Source organism: Oreochromis niloticus, linkage group LG12 (genome assembly GCF_001858045.2).
Source record: "Oreochromis niloticus isolate F11D_XX linkage group LG12, O_niloticus_UMD_NMBU, whole genome shotgun sequence".
Taxonomy (NCBI): Eukaryota; Metazoa; Chordata; class Actinopteri; order Cichliformes; family Cichlidae; genus Oreochromis; species Oreochromis niloticus.
Genome location: NC_031977.2, coordinates 29,151,068 through 29,164,828, shown reverse-complemented (window position 1 = coordinate 29,164,828; position 13,761 = coordinate 29,151,068). Strand labels below are relative to the sequence as shown.

The following is a 13,761-nucleotide window of genomic DNA, read 5'->3' as shown; positions in this document are numbered from 1 at the left end:
AGTAATGCCCATTATATTTTCCTCCCCACTTAAATTATGCACTGGTTCAAACTAAAAAGATAGATGTCTATCTTGCCCTAAGGTCCTAAGACTTGGACAGTTTGTCACTAGAGAGGCTGTGTTGCTATTTAAATGGTGGTTATGGTCATGGTCAACACTACACAGACCTTTTCTTTTCCCATTGGGTAAGTTACAAAATGGGGGTGGGGGGTGGGGGGTGGGGTGTCAGTACTGTTTGATTTCTGAGGTTCATAAGATTTTAATAACTGACGTTTGCTCACAATGAGCCAGACCAAGTCTTAATTAATGAATTGGAATAGATAACTTGCAAATGCTTTGGTATACCACTACCTATCATTTTAATTCTTTGTTCATTTGCCTAGTGTCACTGGGAATCCTATCAGTTAAACGCCATCACTATGTTTTTAGAGAGAAATGCAAGGCATGTGTCTACAGATAACATTTAGAGCAGCAGAAAAATACACAATCCCCACCCCCCACAACCCACCTCCCACTACACGCACACACGTTTATTGTTCCTGTGTGCTTTCCCAGAGTGCGCAGAGGTTTCCCTTACTGCATTACTAGCCATTTAATGTTGACAAACAAGTAGTTTGAGTGAAAGTGAGATAATGCAGAACTTGTGTATAATATATCTCGCTGTATGTTTAACAGTGGAAATGCATGGAAAATATACATGGCAATACAGTCATTAGGTAACATATCTCTTATCTTTTTTCCCTTATGGGTGCTGTGTCATGGATCTTAAGACTGTTCCCCTGCAAATGAATGTTTTGCTGAACATTATTGAATTGCAGAAGATAATTAGAGCTTGTTGCTTAGCTACCAGCACATGTATGCCTTAGTGTGTGTGTACATATGCATGCACATTCTTGGTGTTTCCACAGAGCCACGTAATTCACAAATCCTGCCAAGAAAAACAGAGGATAACCAAATCCAAACAACAGCTGTAAAGTACATAGATACACGTGTACATATACACAGGAAATCAATAGGAAAAGCACCAAAAAGTACACTGCTATTGATACTGTCTTATGCCAGTGCAGAGTAATCCCTATTTTCTGATCTCTGGAGTGGAAATTCAAACAGATGATGTCACTGGGCCTTGGGGACACGCTTTTTCTAGCTTGATGATCTTCTGCATGCTCATGGGTTGTGATGTTGACTATTTCCTGTGCTGAACCTTTGTGAAGTGTGAAGCCTGAAAACAAATTACCTCCCAGAGGGAGAAATCAGCACCTTGCTGCCCTGTATCTGTTTTTCTTTCATTTGTCATGATGTGCTTTTAGAGTTAAAGGCAGTGGGTTGCAGAGATAACGCACTAAACATAGAAATATCACTAAGGGAGTCCACCAAGGCACCGGGTTATCAGAAGCACATAAAAGGGGAGGGGGCAGTTTGTTGTAAAGTGAATGAAATATTCATCAAATAATGGCGATAAGGCCATTCACTGCTCATCTAGTATTAGTAATCTGTTTAGTTTTTGTGTTATCTTCTACAGTGATTACCATCTTGCAAACCATTCTAAGAGTTTTAATCCACAAAAATGGCTTTTTGGTTAGACTGTTCTCTCATGCATGTAGAGTTATTGCTACTCACTTTTATTGACATAATTTAGATGAGATTGCTCAACTGGAGATTTGTTTACAACCGGTTTGAAAATGTTTATTGAAACCTGCTTTGTTGTAGTCTTGTCTCAGATTTGCAAAGAACTGGGGGGGGGGACAAAAGCCCGATACTAAAACTGTACTTTTTTTGTGCCTGGATGTGAACTCATTTATTGTGGAGAAGTGCCTGAGTGTCACTGTGAATGTGTTCCTTGGTGTTTTTCTGTCTGTACGCAAATGCAAGTTGTTCAATGTGCGACGGTGCAACAGTATTAAGCCCTTCTGTGCTGTCTGTGTAAGTGTTTCCCTTTATTTCCACTCATCTCTGTGTCTGTAGTGTGGATGTGGGCGTACAGTGTAGATGCCTGTGTGGGGAGGAGGGGGTAATCTCCCTCCTGGGCTGTCATTATCTCCAGGGTTGGGTTTCAGAGGGCCATAATGACGACTTGGTTGTGTGGGCGCTGAAGAGCAGCATTCACACTGAAGTCGAGCAATTTGTGTGTGTGTGTGTGTGTGTGTGTGTGTGTGTGTGTGTGTGCATGCACTAAACAGGTGTTCGTGTATGTGCCCTGAGTGTGGGCACGCTGGTGTGTGGACCTGTCAGTGTCTGATTATACATCTGAGTGTGTGTATGTGGGTTTATTTCTCAGTCTGTCAGCCAGCTAACCTCAATCAAAGTCAGAAATGGAAACAGCCCACCAAATTCATGTACAAATGCCAATAGAGTTAAAAACAGAGCAGCAAGAAGATAATTAGTTGAATCTATCTTATCTCTGTGGTCTTTTTTTTGTTTGTTTTTGTGTTTTTTTTCTTGTGTCCTTTAATCAAGGCAGGGTCCTGATTGGTGTGAAGCTAACAGGGTGAGTGTTAATTGGTCACCTTATCAACTCGACACATCCTTGTGAGTCAAATAGTGCCACTTGCAGTGGTGATCTAATACTGACTTGTGATCTGCTGTCAAGGAACAGCTGGTCTCAGATTAGGCTCATTCATTTATATTGCCATTTACAATTCAGAATTATTATTTTATAAACCTCAATTGTTAGATTTTTCCAAGACACCAGGCTGTATATTTCTGGTAAATCAAAAATGTCATGTTATGTGAAGTGGAGCTGGACACACTTTGACTCAACATGCGTTTTGTTTTGACTATATAAATACTGCAGAACCAAACTCCATGCAGAATTACACATCCTGAGACAATAATTGTGCACTGATACTGGCAGCAGCTGTTTGTTTGCACTGATTCTGTGGCAGAAGTGGCTATTGGGATTTGATGCCTGAATGATTTCAATCGGACCGAGTTTAGGAGGAGGATAAGATACAGAACAAAGACAAAGGGGAATATGATGAGCAGAAGGAGCACAAAAACTCAAAGGATGGGGAACGTGTTGGAACGAGTAAATGGGAGGGAGGAAAGAAGAAAGACAAAGGACCAGAGGAAAAGTGATGAGTGAAACTGTAAATATGAGGATGGGTAGGTCCAGCTAGATCTGATAATACCAGGTGCAATGTGCACACAATGATGCCTTTTGTTAGTGCCATTTAAATGCATGCAGCAAATTCATTTCATCATATATAGGGGGCAGAAATGGAAAAAACTTGTCTTTATACTGATGTCTTGATGACTGACTGCAAGATCAAGCTCACCAACCTGTGCACTGCCTGATTAAATACAAGAAAACCTATGACTCAATGCCTCAAATATGGATCCTGGAAAGCCTAGTGTACAAGATCAACAGGACCCTAAGAGCTTTTATTTGTTTACATGTGTATATATAAAAAAAAATACATTTTTGTGCTTTGCATTCCTCTCCAGGACATATACCAAGATTTGTTGATTGGTTTTTGCATAAAAAACTAATGTAGTACCTATAGCTACAGGCAAGGACATAAAATGCAGCTGTACAATATGTGGGCAATGATAAACAAGTCTAACTATTTACTGCAGGAGCCTCTATACACTGACTGTAGCTTGAATAATTGAAGAATGAGGGAACAAAGTCTGGACTTTTTAGGATCCTTGAATATTCTGTCATCACGTTGTAGCCACAGTGATAAAAAAAAGTTACTTCATAGTATAATAGTATAAATAAAATTAGTATAGATTAGTATAAATTAAATGTAATATCACAGAATATCACCATGTGACTCATTTATTCACTAAATGTATTGCTTAAGTCTACTGACATGTAACTCTGTAGTTGAATAATGTATATACATCACCTAGTTGGCCTCAAGTGTTTACATTTCCTGTAGTCTGGTCTGTCTGTTTATTGGTTTTCTGTCATAAATCTCAGCATTTCAGTAATAGTGTTCTATAAAGGTTTTCTTCTTGAACATTTCCAGGGGTACTCACTGGTTTCTGCCACCGCAAAGTGTTTATGACTACAGTGACCTGACTCGAACTGCTGTATCTATGTCAAATCAGTCTATATAAAGTCTCATTTCCTCCACTAGTTTTTAATTTGATTATATGATTATATGTAGCTAATAAGCAGTTACATATAGCAGCATTTTCCAAATTTTTGTTGATGGCAACAAATGACAGCTGTCGTTTCTTCTGCTGTGGCAAGCATTGTAATTAAGCTATCGCCTGTTTGTTTCCCTAGTTTCCATGCTGTCCAAATTATTAGTATGTAATGATAAAGGAGAAACGGCAACTTGAACACCATGAGACATTTTGCATCGCAAATTACGACCTGATGACTTCCAGATGTCATCTCACTTAAAAGTCTGATGTGCTTCAAAATGTGTGTGTTGTTACTGGTGACATGTGCATTTCCGCTTAGCAAACAGAGCTTGAAATTGAGACCATAGGTGGCATTAGTCATCGCCATCAGCGCAGAGTGGGTAGGCGACACTTAAGGACGGCAGACTTGTTCTCATTAGCTGCAGAGTGGCTGTATTTTTCGTGACACACTGTGAGTTTAAGAGTTGTTGTTATTGTTACAATGAAGTGGAAGACCCAAGCATGTTGTCCAATTTCTGTCTATTTTGAGACAAGTTTCTCTAAGGATTTGTTCAGCCAGTGAGCGGAAATGGTGGAAATGAGTCTGTCGAAGCGTTGCATTGCTAAAAAGCTCAATTTGTAGGGAGCTCTGTTTCGACGATTTCTAGCCAGATTTATTTCCCCTCAGCGCAGTGGAGGTATTAGTGAAAATGACACGACCTGCTTAAGCAGAAAAGAATGAGCATGCAGCTCTCATAAAAGGTTTTATTAGTCTTTATATGAAATCATTTGGAACATCACAGTGTCTGAGTGCATAGTCTCAGAGGGATAGCTCAAGTGGGACGTGCAATTAGAGAAAGGCTGCAAAGGGAGAATTATTGAAGGTGGTGCTTGAGAAGAATTAAGATTTCATTTACCCCCTCAGAATTTGTTTCTCTTCTGGGCCACTGCATCTTTGAGCCTTGAAATCTCTGGTGCATTTGCCATTTAGCTCTCGTGCTTTGTCTTGCCAACTTAATTAGCATCAGTGGACTTGGCTTGTCAGACTTTAATAAGCAGAAGCAATGATGGAAGTACTTGGTTGAGCTTGTAAACATAGACCAGGGAGCTCCAGTATTGAGGATGCAAGTACAGCTCCACATAGTGGATTATTTAGCAATGGCCAACCACATTTCTACCCACTAGTTCAAAGGGTCTAGCAAAACTGCAAAATCTAAATACTAAAGCCTGCTTTGAATTTGAAAGCATTCCCATGTTTTTGTTAAATGTTACAACAACTACTTTTTGCCTTGAGTATAATAAGCTTTAACACTAATTATCACTTATAAATCTATCTTATGTTGCTGTAGTATAGTTGTGTTTGAGGTGATTTCATGTGTGGTGCTGTGATTATCTGGTTCTCCTGCCTAAAGGCAATCAGGTAAATGTTTCATAATCAATAAAGCTGCTGTGGTTCACTGATCATGAATGTGCAGCAGTATTTTAGGAAAGAGCCCAGTGGCAACCCTTTCAAGTAATTCATCTGCCTGCCAATCACCTGATGACTTTTTCATCTACTGTCTACAGCACCTCACATCATAGCAGTCTATTATAGCAATTTTCTCTGTTCCTTTATATTCAGTCTGTCCTGGATTCACTTTTCTGTCTTGTACATGAGTGTTAATGTAGCAGCATTGCTTGCTCATGAGCAGACATGTGCTGTGTTAGTAAACTGTTGACATATCAGTTCTGTGATATAAGCTTCTGAAATCTGTAATTGATGTGTGATGGCCATAAAGGCTAAATAGGATAAAGTGGTACACTTTCTTGTTTTAATAGATTTTCTTTTTCAAACTGTGCAAACTATGTGTTAATTTAAATGCATCATTAAAATTCTTTATGCTTGTATGTTCCTTCAGGTTGTTTACACTGAGTGATCAGTACTATATAGACTGAAAAGTAGTTTTATTGTAAGTGAAATGAAAATTGTAGGTATTTTTTTGAATTAATACATGATTCAACTATTCATTAAGTAAACGGGTATCTATGTAAACTAACTGGAGTTTACAATGGATGCTTTCATTTAAGGCAAATGAAGAGAACAGCGCCACTAAGTTTTGGTACAGCGTCATGCTGGGAGCAGCTGTTTTATTCATGAAACTGTCGACTTGCTTGCCACTAATGTGGCTTAACGAAAGTGCCAGAAAAGGTTTCAAAGTTATTTGTATTTCTATCTGGGGAAAAATATTCAGGAGTTTACTGAGATGGTTGTGGTATAAATAAATGTTGCACAAGCCGAAGTAGTGTTTCTTATTACTTTAGCGAGTTTTCTCTGTTCATAAATAACTTAACAGCTCAGCTGACATTTTGAAGACTTGATGCCGTGTTTCTTCTAATTATTATTATTATGGATGAATCAAGCGCTCTGGCATACTCATTCTACTCAAGTAAAGTTCCACAGTCATCTTCATTTTTGGAAAAGAACATAAGGTTATGACTGATAAATGGTTGTTGAACCTTTTCCGCACCAAACAGCCTCTGGCAAGTTTGCAGTTAGCAAGCAGTAGGATCCCTGTTTGCAGTGCTCAGATGTATGTGTACACTCTTGTGTGTAAGCCTGCCAGTGGAATTGGCTAGACTTCTTCCTCCTCTTTGGCTATACTGAGACAGCTCACCCACAGCAGTGCTAGCTCACTGCCTTAATATGTTTTGACAGAGGAAGCATTATCACAGCTCTCAACTCTCATCTGCAGCACGAAGCATGATGCTGAGGCGACCCCAGTGATCACAGAGATTTAAAGGGAGACTTATTAGGCCCATCAGCAGCTTTGGTTCAGTCTAACAAGTTGTTGCTTACCAGTTAAAATCAGAAAAGTACATCTGTCACTTTCTTGTACTACTTCGTATTTATATATATATAAGACTTTACCACTTTCAAAACATTAAGTACAAATAAATGTTCCTGTCAGGTGACTGCTTTTTTTAAAAAAAAATCCCACTTTTAGTGTCCATTTCTAAACAAATACATTAACTGCTTTTGTGCATCCAGCTATACGTACAGCTCAACAGTGTGACAGCAGTAGCACTATGGCACAGCATGATGTTGCATACATCAGCTCTGCCCCCAAAACCCTGTTTCTTTTTTAAAAAAAATTATTTTTCCTTTCATCTTCACAGCTGGAAGTTACTCATCTTGCATAATTGTGTTTAGTTCTTCTGCCAAGCATTTCTAAGTGGAAGGCTGTGCCAGCTATACACAACCAGCAGGCTTCACTCCTCTCTTGACATGTTTGTTATATCCCTGCATTTTGCTACCCACTAATGTAATTTATGCAAATATCCAGTGTGCACAATACCACTCGTTCGACCAATCACGCTGCATTAGCTTCTTAGCTTACTTTTGCATCTGTATATATTAGATTTGCTTTTCTGGACTTCTGTTGTGCTTCATTAAATCTTGTTTTTAACCCTGAGTTGGGTCTGGGCTTCACCAGCACCTGGGACATACCTGAAGTAACTGCAAGGGTTGAACAGCTTGTTCAAAGATGTTCGTTACTGCAGCCTCACATGAGATAAAACCCAGGACTATACTGCCATCTGCGTGGTTAGATATACTGTAAAATACATGAAAGTGCTGCCTGATATCTGTTTTGTTTCTCTCTTTCTCTCTGCTGCTGCTATGGGATCAGCTACACTGCCTGCAATCCTCTATTTCACCACTAAGTGTCTCTGTGCTCAAATCTGTGCATTTCTTCCTGCTACTCGTGAACTCATTTACAATCCACTGTCTGGTTTTATGCCGCATACATTGTTGCTTTTCTCTTTCCATTAACTGTCTTTTTATGCTTTGGACTGTTTCCTTATGGTCAGCTATTACCTTTCCAGCACTTTGGATCACAAACGCAGTCTTGGCGAGAGTATCATGTGTCACATGATACAACATGATTCATTTACCAGTTTGCAGTTTGAAATGCAGTACCACGCTGCTTGACAAATATTTATACAGAGATAAATGACTTTAGTACACGGAGAAAGCATTATTGTCTATGATTTTACGAGTATGCACACATTGACTTTTAGAGAACGTGAGCCTGTTAAAAGGTACTGGGTAATATCAACAAGTGTTCCTCAAATTTTATTGACCCTGTTTCCCACTTTATAAAGCTTGGTAAAATGCAATATAGTATAAGACTACCATAAACTGCAGCCTTCAAAATAGAGTTTAATCAGCATGTTTTTAGAACAGTGCAACAAACTAATCCAGCGATCAATCCTACCTTCAGAAAAAGGGCTGTTGTAAAAGGTTGGTTTAATTTGTACTTAAATCCAAACTGAATGTATACTATAGTTACAGATTGAATTCTTAAGGCTATTCACACCTAGATCTCTTTGTACTTGATGCCACTAAAACTGAAGACGTAACCGTTCATTCATCCACAAGCCAGCCTCTCTAATCCCCACGGTACTTTAAGCAGATAATTTAAAATGTTTCCTGCAGGTTGAACTGAGATCAGGATCTGCATCAGAAATGGAGTGTGTAATGTGTTTTGTAAATGCATTACCACTGGGAGTTCAGCATGTATGGCTGCTCTGGCTAAATTAGGAATAAACCACACTGTAAGGACATAACCAACAATAGGCCTGTGAGCTTGTAATCATGAACAGAAGATGAGGAATATAAGTTATTTTGAGTAACTATTCTAGATTAATGGGTAGAGAGTTTTTCCAGGGAGCAAGACAGTTTTTAGTAGATGACATAAATTTGAATTATAAATAAAATGTGAAAATCTGGCAATCAGATGACTACCTCCATATTGTACAGAGTTTAAATACATTTGCAAGGCTACTGATCTCTCCTTACCTGTCCTGTTTTAGTCTAATGGCCACTTTTGAGGTGACTACCAATTAAATTATTTTTTGTATACATCGCTTTGTATCTGCTGTGGTTTTTTATGAAGTGTTTTACAAGTAAAATTGGTATGGTGTGGTATGGAAATTCAGGATTGGTTAAGTTATTCAGCAGATAAATCAAAAGAGGTACACTATTGCAGAATACCATCACAGCTTTATTCCTTGGTGTGTGTTACGCAGTTTACATGCAAAATGATCAGTGGCTTCAAAGTTGGTTTCCCTTTTAATGACTTAACCAATGAGTTTTACATTGTGGGTCCTTTATCTCTAACTAACCAAGACTAGAGCCCCCTTCCATTACAACACTTGACAAAAACCCAAAACGCATATAATTCGGTGTTAAATTCATGTTTGCATGTTGAGTTTCATTCTAACAGCTGTGGCATTCAGGCTTCTTAAAAACACTTTTTAATTAATATTTTTCTTTCAAAAAATGACTTTGTAAAATTAACTTTTTGTTTATCATTTACAACTTTAAACACTGGTGGCTTCTTTTTCATCACCTGCACACTCTCATACTAATGTCATGTCAACTCCAGGTGCCCCGCGTTTCCATGCAAACCAGCACGATCATGCCTGAAGTGTTTGCCTATCCACCTGCTCATTTGTATGTGGTTTTTCGTTACTCGTGTCTGCAGCTACTGGAAAGGATAGCACTTCTAGAGCTTCCAGTGAAGTTGAGATGAGGACAGCTTTATTTATTTTTTTCAGCACTGTTTTTAATCATTAAAACGGGTTTAATAAGGTGTAGCCGCATCTAAATCTTCAGATCATTTTAGCTGACTGGACGATTTACTGCGGGACAGGATTGAAGAAGAATGACGGGCACGTTAGCCTGATCAAAAGTAATCGGCGGTCATTAAATTTGAGCATCTTGGTTATGTAACATGCTGGGAAGCCCGTTGGGTTGGTCGAGCTCTTGACGCTACACCGTGACGACGTGAGGATCTCACAGACGCGCACGGGGACCTCTTATCTCCATCAGGGATGGAGGTAGATTCGATAACCAGGAGACAAGTTCATGCTTCCCTCAGTGTGTCTGAGGACCCCGTGATGCGACAGGGAGAGAGACAGTCTTCGTCCTCCTTCGTGCACCACCAGTGAGACCGAGATGCGGTTTTCCGGCGGTGTCGGTCGCTAACTGAGCCCATTTTGACACCAGGAGGAAAAAACATATTGGCCGTTCTCTGCTGGAGGTAACACTCGGGAAGCATGGCAGGCGCAAAGCTGACGCCCTCTCCCTCGGAGATCGACCCAGACGTCAAGACCGATGTGCAGAAAACACCAGAGCCCACCTGGGTCAATCCCTCCAACCCTCTCCGGACCATCGGCTCTTTGGGGAGCGATGTCGACCAAAGGTAGCTGCCGCAGATCCGCACCAAAGGCGCATGTTTCTAAATGCAGCTCGCTTGCACACACGCAGCATCCTCACGGTAACACGGTGTTGCGAGCGACCGGTACATCAAGTCTTCCTAATAACTTGGCTGGTAATTAACAGTAGTCGTAATCAATATTTCATTACCATTAAAGCTGTCCACCAGTAAACTGATATTTCCCACAAATTTACAGCATAGTGTGGGAACTACGGTAGTTACGCATCGGGTCTTACAGGCTATATTTTCCCATTGGGATTAAACATTAAGGCAACCAGTACGACTCTTTGAGTCACTTTCACGACAGATGGCTGAATGATCGCAAACATTTCTGTCGTGAGTCATTTTGCTCCAGGCATCAATGGGATTCATTTAATGACTGCAGTGTATAGGATTACATAATTCAGTGGATGCTGCATTCCCATTACAATTTTATGAATCTGAGAGTTTGCGTGGGGTAGAAGGTATTCTTTTGCAGGTTGCATGAGCTAAGTTTTTTTTTTTTTTTAAATATTATTAATGCATATATATATATATGAGATTGATAGATGAAATAAAAATGCAAACCACAGGAGATCGTCCTCACATACCCCCTCCTTATATAAAAATACTACATGTTATTTCACAATGTGCTGGCACCAGTCCATAAAATCTGCTTGCACTCTGCTACAATTTGATAGACAAATTAGATGTGGTTCCTGTAACAACTGAGGGATGCATTGTTTTTCTTTCAGAGACAAAAGAACTTGAGAGCCGCAGAAATGCTGCTGTTCAAGCTCATATTTGCACTGTTATCTGCAGGTTATGAGGTTGGGTTGACTGAAAACAGAGTGTGCTTATTTGGCTGTGTCTCAGAAACTACTGCACAGCCAATATGCTGGTGGTGCAGTGTGCCCTGTCTCTCAATATTTATAGCACATATTTTTCTGCTCACTTTTTATGTGAAATACTGATATTTGTGGGCATGTTTGATCAGATCTGCTGGGATTTAATCTGTTCTGAATGATGGAACATTTGCTGGTGGTTGTGATTTTAATATCCATATTGAGGCTACAAAAGCAACAGAGTGGCATGGGAAATGGCTAAACAAAGTGATTACAGGAAGAATGTCAAATGCAGCACATTTGGATCAAAAAATCACAACCTTTTGTTTCTTTTCATAATCCTAAAATAATTGGCTACATTGTTTATTAGAAACTTTAATTAAAAAAAAAACTTTAATTGAATATCGAAGATAGATTGGAAACGTTCAGTTTTTACCACAGAATCCACCATTCACTTTCTCAGCTAAAACCATAGGCAGAATACACACACCTCTGCAAAGCTGCCTCCCCGAGGCAAACGTCTCAACTTTAGCTGCTGGATTTTGGATGACAAATCTGGAAGGATGTCAGAGTTTGTTACAGAGTTGGCAGAGATCTCTAAAGCCCTGAGAATTCAGGTGGACGTAAATCAGAGTTGAGGCTTGAGCTATCACTAATTGGGAGCCATCTATTGATTCAGTTCAGTTCCAATTATTCATGTAGTCCAAACTGGTTTCTCAAGAGCTTTACATTGCAAAGTAAAGCTCTCACAACATCACAGGGACAAACCCAGGCTTCATATTGATTTTTATCTTCAGTCTTCCTTTTTTTAAATGCCATGAAGGGACTCAAGGCACTGTAGGTGAGTCCATACAAGAAGTTTACTTTAATAAAAGATCATTTATTAAACATAAAGAAACCAAGGCAAAAACATCATAAATGGGCTGATGCCAGGTGGAGTGGAAAAATGAGACTCGGCAATTCATCTGGGCCATCTTCTACAGCTTGGAAAACACAGGTGAGCTGCATTAGCTGACAGGCCTCCCATGTCAGCAAACTATGAATAATAGCAGGCCAGGACTTTCTTGACAGTGGGAGGGTTGTCATATACGTAACAGCAAAAAGTCTTTGTAAACCTAACAAGGATAAAAATGTAAAATATATATAGCCTGCTATAGTTTATAATTCCACTGCCTAAATATGAAAAACAGTACAAATGACACACACACTTGTCTGTACTCATGTGCTGAATTTGAAGTGTAGTTAAATGGTAGAAAGCATAGTTTTTGACCTTGTACATGACAGAGAAGATTGTTTTTTGTCAAGCATTATTAGCTGTCAAATCCTAACCATTATGTTCAAATGGATGTTCAGTGTGGTGAACATGACAGTAGAGCAGATAACAAAACATGTCTACTAATAATTGTAATTACAGCTGCGATCATGACAATGAAGACAGAGGTTTAAAGTCTTATATATGCGAATAGGTGAGCTCAGTCATCAGTGCTACCCAAAAAATTAGGAGAAATATACACTAATGAAAACATTATTCAGAGATGACACATCAGTACGTGTGATGATGATGATACTGGCAAAGACAGTGAATAATTAGACAAAATTATGATGTGTGATTGTGACACTGATGGAGGAGATGAAGCTTTTGAAGTTACTGGTGTACTGTAGGTGGATGTAGTCAAAGTGACAGTTCAGATCCATAAGAGCAATTAAAACCCTACAAAAGCCAGTAAGTCTGTTGGCAGCTGAACACTGTAAGAATAGGTTTAGAGACACTGAACAATATTGACTATTGCTTTATTGCCATCCAAGACTGTTTAAAGGGTTGTCTAGTACACTATCTACAAACGGGTTGGCTGTAAAACCTAATGCATTAATTGGCCAGTTGCCCTGGGCAACCATCGATTGAGCGCAGTCCATCTCCTTTGTTTACAAGGTAGCGAGTTTTGTTAACAAGGGCTTATATCTTAAAAGAGGACATAAATTAATAAAAGTTGTCCTTCATTTTCATCAATTCAATTCAATTCAATTCAATCTTTATTAGCAGACTTCATGTCCATAAAAAACAAGACAGAAACACACACACACACACACACATATATATCTATATATAGATAAATAAGTATATAAAACATTAGTAAAAATATAAAACATTTGTAAAAAATTTGTAAAAATATAAAACCATAATATACATAAAACACAATTACTTAAAATAAATCAATAAATACACAAACACTTTAACCAGTGCTTTCTCAGACTGGATGAGTAACGGGAACCACTCAGTGTCGGATCTGTAAGTGCTAAAATTATACTGTTACTTGAACCATCCAGTCGTTCTCTAAAATTGTACATTAACTTTCTTAAAAGTGCTTTAAAAGTCCAAACACCCACAGCTACAAACATCTGACTGGCACTACCACTTCTAGGTATCCTGCAAAGGATTCTCATCGCATCATTATATGCAACATGCAGCTTCTGCATGCTACATTGTTTGTAGGATGACCACAAGGGGGCAGTATATAGCGGTGTGCAATACGCTTTAAACAAAGCCACTTTAACTGGAAGTGAACAAAAGCTGAATTTGCGTGCAATAGTATTTG

General features: G+C 39.1%; 1 protein-coding gene across 21 annotated transcripts in view; it reads left to right on the top strand.

Annotated features, from left to right (window-relative positions):
* kcnt1b (potassium sodium-activated channel subfamily T member 1b) overlaps positions 1–13,761 on the top strand; it is a 74,476-nt gene that overhangs the window by 7,535 nt on the left and 53,180 nt on the right. For 2 of the 21 annotated variants that reach the window (XM_019365689.2, XM_019365687.2), the window contains exon 1: positions 9,610–10,328. The exons of the other annotated variants lie outside the window; for them this stretch is intronic. In XM_019365689.2, the coding sequence (XP_019221234.1) occupies positions 10,183–10,328 (146 nt within the window). In that variant the 5' untranslated portion in view covers positions 9,610–10,182. Of the gene's footprint in view, positions 1–9,609; positions 10,329–13,761 lie in introns of those variants that run through there. 21 annotated transcript variants of the gene reach the window in all.